A 7,955-nucleotide genomic window follows, 5' to 3' on the forward strand; every position below is an offset into this window, starting at 1 on the left:
ATTATCAAGTTTACTTAGTATTGAATTAGTACCAATTAAGAGAAGTTCAGTTTTACTGGAATTTAATTTGAGGAAGTTAAGAGTAAACCATTGTTTTATTTCAAGAAGACAGTCAGTGAGGGAGGAAAATGGAAGCATGGAATTAGGTTTGGTTGAAACATAGAGTTGGGTGTCATCCGCGTAGCAGTGAAACTGGATGTTATGTTTGCGAAAAATATTACCAAGGGGGAGAAGGTAAAGGATAAACAACAAGGGTCCCAGGACAGAGCCCTAGGGAACACCTGAGGAGACAGGAACTGGGCAAGAGGAAAATGATTTTAACTGAACAAACTGAGAGCAGCTGGAGAGATATGAACGAAACCAGCTGAGAGGTGTATTTACAATGCCAAGAGAGGATAATCTGTCAATAAGAATGTTATGTGAAATTGTATCAAAAGCCGCAGTCAGATCAAGGAGAAGGAGTATCGATAATAAACCAGAGTCAGCAGCAAGAAGGAGATCATTTGTAATTTTAAGAAGCGCTGTTTCTGTACTGTGGAGTGGACGGAAGCCAGATTGGAATTGTTCATATAAATTATTGTTGGAAAGATGAGAATGGAGTTGAGCAGCAACTGTCTTTTCTAGAATTTTTGAAATAAATGGAAGATTTGAGATAGGACGAAAATTATTGAGTTTATTGGGATTTAAGAAACCTGGTTTAGACCAGGTTTCTTAAATATTGGGGTTATTGCTGCAGTTTTGAGAGCCAAGGGAACAACAGCAGTAGTAAGGGAAGAATGTATAATTTTAGTGATGAAAGGGAAGAGAGAGGGGAGGGTCACTTTAACAAGAACAGTGGGAAGAGGATCTAAATGGCAGGTTGAAGATTTAGATTTTTGAATTAATTTGGTGACATCATCAACAGAGGGAAGGGTGAAGACCGAGAATGAATTGGTAGGAACAACTGAAACTGGGACAGGTGATGTTAAGGCGAGACTGGGTATAAGTTCCTGATGGATAATTTCTATCTTAGAAGTAAAAAAGGATAACAAAGTGTTACAAAAATCAGAAGTATACAGGTGGGGAGGAAGGGAATCTAATGGTTTGGTAATGTTTGGAAATACAGAAAATAAAGTTTTGCAGTTATCCTTGTTAGAATTGATTAAAGTGGAATAATATGTTGATTTGGCTGAAGAAATTGCATCTTTGTATAAAAGAATGTGACTGGAATACATGTCTTCGTGAACAGTGAGACCAGTTTTTCGGTACAGTCTTTCAAGGCGACGTCCTTTTGTTAAACTATCGAAGAGTGGAATTAAACCAAGGTGCAGTATGAGTAAAAGAAACAGATCTGGTTTTAAGTGGAGCAAGATTGTTCAGAATGTTGTGAAGACTTTTGTTGTAGTGAGCCAATAGTTCATCTGTGGAAGAGAAATGATCAGCAGTAGGTAGTCTATTAATACAATGTGATAAATTATCCAGGTCAATGTCCTTAATTTTCCGGAAGGTTATGTCACGTGGGGGGTTAGATTAAGAAATTGAAATATGAACTCCAAATGATAAAAAGAAATGATCTGAGAACAGAAGGGAATCCGCTTTACAGTCAGTGGGTGTAACTCCTGAGCAGCAGATTAAATCCAATATATGTCCTTTAGTATGCGTGGGAAAAGTTGTGTATTGCTGAAGTCCAAAGCTGNAGTCAGTGGGTGTAACTCCTGAGCAGCAGATTAAATCCAATATATGTCCTTTAGTATGCGTGGGAAAAGTTGTGTATTGCTGAAGTCCAAAGCTGTCCAAGCACGATATGAAGTCTTTGGAAAGTGGAGACTCTTGATTATCAATATGAATGTTAAAATCCCCAATAACTATTACATTTGGTGAGATGGTAGAAAGATGCGTGAGGAAGCCAGCAAGCTCAGAAATAAAATCCTTATTATATATTCATATAAAAATTACAGGAGAAAAAACCAACAGCTGCTGCATTGTAGATGCATTATCAATAGAACTTATACACACAGTTAGCCAGAGATGGGAGTTGAGCATTTTATCTCCAGTCAGCTCTCATCTGTTGGTAATTTCAAAAGATATTTTATCAATGCGTGAAATACATCAAAACTAAGATATTTCACAATTTTAGATTTGTAACTCCACCAACAAAAAGCATGTCCTTATGCACTTCAGATAAAGTTTCTGGCCTGCATTAAAGCATAGGTTGGGACATTCTTAAATAGTTTTTTTCATGAATGAATGAATGAATTTTTAACGTGTCATGTTTGTCAGTGTGGCTCTCAGGATTAATTTCTGAGTCCAAACATGTGGAGCGTTACGGCTTTCGCTATAATTCTCCACTTGAGATGTACATAAAACACTTCATTAGAAATTGCTGAGTTTATTAAATGTAATGGACACAGAGACGGAAAAGAAAAAAAAATAAGGGAGAGCAGTTGGGCAAAAGTATTTAAAGGGAAATCATATGAGAGAAGAAGCGAAAGGGAAGAATAAAGAGAATACGCCTTAGAAGTCTGATTCTACACCTGCAGAAAGAGAGAGAAACAGAACCGAGAAATGCATATATAATAACATCAATGTCATTGCATGATATAAATTAATACTAGATGTATTTAGTTGCTGCCACAGCCCGATATAGAATATCTGAATTGTAACACCTGTGTGCGTGTGATTCCTGTATTAGCTGTTGGTTTCTGCAGCACATCTCGTTCCCCTTCATGAGTTTAGTTCTGACAAATCACAATTGGTAGAAATTGCTTTATGCCAGGAAAAGCCTGATTGGCTTGATTTAGAAGTGAGTTAAAAACTTCTTCAACAGGATGTCTGGTGAGATAAAACCATGTGGTGAGGATGTTTACATTTGCAACATACCTACATTTAAACTTTATTTTTTCCTAAAGTTCACTGTTAACTCAGTACAAATCAAATGTACAAAGAGGGAACAGGTTTGAATGGTTTGAAAGCCTCTTGTCACAGACTCGTCTTTAAATGGAGTTTCCATCTGCAGTCACACAGGGCAATACAACGGCTCAGTGAGGAAGTAGGAAACCAGCTGTGGTCAAAACAATGACTCAAACCCAAGTCACAGCAGCAACGCTAAAGCAGAAGTGAACATGCTAACTACACATGCTCCATGTTCTACAAAACATTCACTCTTTTTGTAAGTTCCTACTCAAGTCCTAAAGTGCAAATGTGCAAGAACCTCAGACTAATAGCTGCTGCTCTAACCTTTGCAGCATAATGCAGCGCAGTGAGTTGGATGTCAGTGGCTCTCTGGTTTACGTCCACAGCCAGGTCCAGCACCAGAAAACGGAGCGCCTCCTCCTGGCCAGTGACAGCCACCTGGTGCACCGGCTGAGCCCCGAGAACATCAGCTGCCACTGGAGACGCCTGCCAAACAATCACAAATACTGCTGTGGAAAAATATTCTGATTTGTAATACGCTCCTCTAGGACACCCATCATATAAAGAAGTGTGATTTTTATCACTAAAGTGCATACATATTTTCAGTTGTATTGATAATTTTTTCAGTTTTTCATTAAAAAAACTGAGCAGAAAACAGTAAAACTTAACAATCCCGATAATATGAACCGTTTTGGGAGGTTTTAAATATTATTAGGTGGAATTTATCGTGACGACGATAAATCAAAATTCTTATTTTGACAAGAAATTTATCTCAATAAATGATAAGCAATATAATAAATGTATGATATGATTTGAGTTCTAGATATGAAGTTCTTTAAGCTTCACACTCTGTAGTGGTTTTGAGACTCTTATTTTGAAATAAGACAGAAAATAGTGTTTGAGTTGTTGACCAGTTTTATGACGGTGTTGTCTAATAAAGACTGGGTTGTTACATTGAACTTAACAAGGGGTGTATCCTGCAACACTGATGTGTGTTACCCTTCAGTAGCTTCAATGCCTCTGATAGAACTATGAATGGCTGACAGTCCAATGTGTGTTAAAGTCACTAATGGATTTTTGTCAACTGATCAGAGCCACAGCAGAACTCCACATGTGTGTTCCCCTTTAAGAATTGCTTCAGATGTCTTAATAAAATTCATGTCAAAATATTCCCTGTGCAGTTCTTATTCTAAACAGTGAATGTCACTGCAGATTAAATCAGCCTGCATTCAGCAATTGGTCATATTTGGAAAAGAGAACTAAACCAACTTTAACCTTCTAGGAGGAACTTTCAGGAGGGTTTTTTTTTTAGTATATGCAACTTTTTGTAACAAATGTCCCCTCTGTGTTTTCATCCAACCATGCATGTGATAGTAAAAACAAACAGACTCTACTACGTTCCTTGATGAGCATCATTCTACTTATGTATGAGAAACATGGGGATGTGCCTGACTGGCTGAAACATCAGTCTTAAAATCAATGCAGAATTCTGCATCCTTCAACACTTTGCTCCACCTGGTGTTTCTCTATGAGCAGCCTGGCTACAGGGAGGTGTCCATTCCTGACAGCATCCATGAACGGCGTGACTCCACAGCTGTCAGCGCTGTCTGGGGCGTAGCCACATCTGGAAGACACGCAGCAGAGCTGAACATCAGTCAGAGCAGGTCAGTGTCTGGCTGCGATAAAAGATCTCCTATGACACAAAGTTGATCTAAACTGCATTCCCACATTATGGTGCATCCACTACGATGCTTCCCAGTGGGGATGAAGCCTTCAGGGTGATGTGGAGTGCTAACTGTCTGCCAGAGAGGAGAAAAGGTTCAGTTCTGGTCTCCTGCAGAGCATCTACTGCTACATGTTTGTTGACTTGTCTTGCAGTGATTGTGTCATGAATACTGTAGAAATATTCTGGCTTTGCACAGTATGGAAACTTCCAATGCTTCACGTGATTTAAAAGATGGTTACATTTCCCCCTTACCTCTCCAGCAGCATGCTAACCACCTCCTCACAGCCGTGCATAGCTAGAGGAAGAGCAGAGAAGATGTTAGTAGTCTGCTATACCGCGATAATGCAGACTAGTATAAACAAACAGACTAAGTCTTAGAGAGGCAGTATTATGTGTGTTCCAGGCAGTTTATAGCTTTATAGCATAATAAAGTAACTATGTTAGTTTCAGTTGTGATAAAAATGCTATATATATATATATACACACACACACACTCATCCTGACTGCACAGGAACAGACCTTAAACACCAGACCAATAGAGGCTCAGATCTACCTCACCAGACAAGTGTAGCTCCTATAACGAGCTCAGCAGATGTGGAGTTCCACCAGGTGTTTGCTAATTGCTGCAAGCTAGTTTAAAGGAGCAGGGCGGGGAAGACGTGGGGCACACGAGTGAATAATATTATAACAAGTCGATTTTACACAATACTGCCCCTTTAATAAATTTGCAGACAGAAGCATGCGCCACCTGCAGTGTGCAGCGGTGTTCTGCCCGTCATGCTCTCGCTCCTCCAAACATCTGGTGCAGCTCGAAGCAGCAGCTCCACGACCTGAGGGTCACCCTCCCTGCAGGCGATGTGGAAGGAGTTCCAGCCGTCCTTGTTTCTCAGCGTGGGGTCTGCACCGTGGGACAGCAGCTTCCTTATCACCTCCAGGTTCTTTCTGGTGCACGCCATCATGAGGGGAGTCCTGTGAGAGAGGATAGAAAGCTGATATCACCGAAGTAAAGCAAGCAACTGACATTCACAAAACATGACTACAGGCTGACACAGCAATCATTTTCATTGTTTTACGATGTAATTGTTGTAATATTTGTAATACTGGAGTGTGGGACGTGAGACACAACAGGGAAAAATCAAGTTATGTAAAATTATTGTTCCAATTATTGTTACTTAGAAACTGTGGCGTACTCATTACTTTTATAAATTTAGAGCACACTTAGAAAGTCCAGAGAAAACTTATACTTATCTAGCATCCCAGAAGTCCAGAGGATACTTACTTTCTTAGACTTATTTAGCAACCCAGAACAGGGATTAGAGCTTCGAACCCAGAAAAGCTACGTACCTTAGCAACTACTTTTTAGGCTCCTGTTCTCCCAACCCAGAAAAAATTAGACCAGAGGATACTTACTTATACTTATCTACCAACCCTGAATAGGAGTATCTAATTTATTTACTTTGGATCAACATTATTAGCTTCTTCTTCTTTTGCTTTTTCTTTTGGTTTGTTATTTTGTTTGTATTTCCTTTTAATTCTTTTAAAGCACTTTGTATTGCCTTGTTGCTGAAAATGTGCTATATAAATAAATTTACCTTTACTTTACATCAAAAATAGTAAATTCTACACCATAAAGGCTCCGGGTTCAAAAGTCTGCTGCATCTTTCTCTGTGGATGTTCTCCTTATGCATTCATTGGTTTTCTCGGAGTGCCCTGGATAAAAACACATATTCCTTTTTTTTCCTAAGCTGCCCTTACATTCCCTTACCAACATGCTGACTCCATTTAACCTTTTCTCCAATTACAACTACAAACTGCAATGTTCCATTGGGACTTTTTGTGACAGACTAACAAAGATTAGTGATCTACTGTGAATTGGAGGGTAAATGATACATGGTCTTCAAATATTTATTTTACAAATAAATGTCTTAAAGCAAAAGTGAGTTATATTTGTAATACCCTGCCTTGACCTTAAATAAAATTCACTTTAGTTGTGTGTGATTTAAATTATAACTAGCTAAAACTAGACTGAAAACTACAATAAACAGATGTACAAATGACAAAAATGCAACTAAACCTAAAATGCTTTTTATTACATGGTTATGGTCTACAATAACGCTTTGAATAATCTGAATTAATATAAGTTACAACAACTACAATGTCTAAAACAATTAGTTATCTATTTTTACAGTTCAAGGTTTTTAATAAAGATGTAAAATATGAGTCATTATTCACTTTATGTATTATAAGATATATACACATATATCCGTGCTAAAATCAAAGCTGAACAAGTATGTTTTAAATATATCTACTGAAATGAAACAAAAAGCGGTTCCTTCGAGCCGGATTCGAACCAGCGACCTAAGGATTTCAGCATCATGCCTCTACAGTCCTCCGCTCTACCAACTGAGCTATCGAAGGGAACTGCGGAACCTCCCTCAACATTGAGCTTTTCCGGAAACTCAACTTCTACGTCAATAGAGTTTATAATGACTCCCATTCGCCTCTTACCAGTCTGCCCTCTTCAGGCTGTTCACGTTAGCTCCTTCCTGGAGCAAGAAGCCGACACACTCCTCATGGCCCATGGAGGCAGCCTCATGCAGCGGTCTCTTGTAGTCGTTATTGAACACTTCCACGTCTGCGCCAAGCTGCCGTATTAGGAACTCCATAACGTCCAAGTGTCCGTGTCTCGCTGCGTAGTGCAGCAGAGTGTCTCCTGAGCGTCCAAAGTGTTTGCATCTGATAGAAGCAGTAGCTTCAGCGCTCCATGATGCGATGTGTTTCTGCAGACAGCTCAACCGTCCCTCCTGAGTTAGCTTCGCAAGCTGTTTTAAACCACCTTCATCCATGCTTAATTATAAGATAAAATTAACTAAACTCCGGGGATACAGACATGTTGGGAGAAGTATTTTCTTACAAGGGCTTTCTCCAAGGCTGTAAAATCCGATGGCCAAGCATAGATATTTACGGAGATTGTCTACATCCAGCGATGTTAATATTATCAAATTTTTCGCTAACTCCTTCTAACTTCATTTGAACAAAGCGTTCAACGTGAATAAGTGAAAACTTACCTTGCAGCACATAATACCTTACTTTAGAATATGGTTACAGAACTAGCAGACATCAAAGCTATTTCTTTGCAATAACTTCTAGCATTTCAAACTAGCACTTTAATGCAAACGTTACAAATTATTGCAAATATATAACAAATTAAACAGCTCAGCAACAGTTGAAAAATAAAACAACCTTTGGAGTAAAATATACAAACAGAACCGTCTGACGCGAGGATCGGGCTACGCATTTATTGTCCTTTAAACTAGAACCAAACACCAAGAATTAT

The 7,955-nt window shown here is 38.9% G+C and overlaps 1 protein-coding gene, 1 long non-coding RNA gene and 1 other non-coding gene across 3 annotated transcripts in view; 1 reads left to right on the top strand and 2 right to left on the bottom strand.

Annotated features, from left to right (window-relative positions):
* Positions 1-209, top strand: part of LOC108165861 (uncharacterized) — a 1,074-nt gene extending 865 nt beyond the window's left edge. Inside the window, exon 2 of the long non-coding RNA XR_001776183.1 lies at positions 147-209. This is a non-coding gene — a long non-coding RNA (uncharacterized LOC108165861). The remainder of the gene's footprint in view (positions 1-146) is intronic.
* ankrd16 (ankyrin repeat domain 16) overlaps positions 1-7,896 on the bottom strand; it is a 10,664-nt gene extending 2,768 nt beyond the window's left edge. Inside the window, exons 1-5 of the mRNA XM_008401523.2 lie at positions 7,127-7,896; positions 5,367-5,587; positions 4,871-4,913; positions 4,408-4,516; positions 3,217-3,378 (exon numbers count right to left, since the gene is read on the bottom strand). Coding sequence (XP_008399745.1) covers positions 3,217-3,378; positions 4,408-4,516; positions 4,871-4,913; positions 5,367-5,587; positions 7,127-7,464 — 873 coding nt within the window. The 5' untranslated portion in view covers positions 7,465-7,896. The remainder of the gene's footprint in view (positions 1-3,216; positions 3,379-4,407; positions 4,517-4,870; positions 4,914-5,366; positions 5,588-7,126) is intronic.
* trnay-gua (transfer RNA tyrosine (anticodon GUA)) lies at positions 6,949-7,036 on the bottom strand. Its single transcript is given in 2 exon segments — positions 6,949-6,984; positions 7,000-7,036. It is a non-coding gene; the product is annotated as a tRNA-Tyr (tRNA).
* Positions 7,897-7,955: the final 59 nt, after the last annotated feature.

Source organism: Poecilia reticulata, linkage group LG23 (assembly GCF_000633615.1).
Source record: "Poecilia reticulata strain Guanapo linkage group LG23, Guppy_female_1.0+MT, whole genome shotgun sequence".
Lineage (NCBI taxonomy): Eukaryota > Metazoa > Chordata > Actinopteri > Cyprinodontiformes > Poeciliidae > Poecilia > Poecilia reticulata.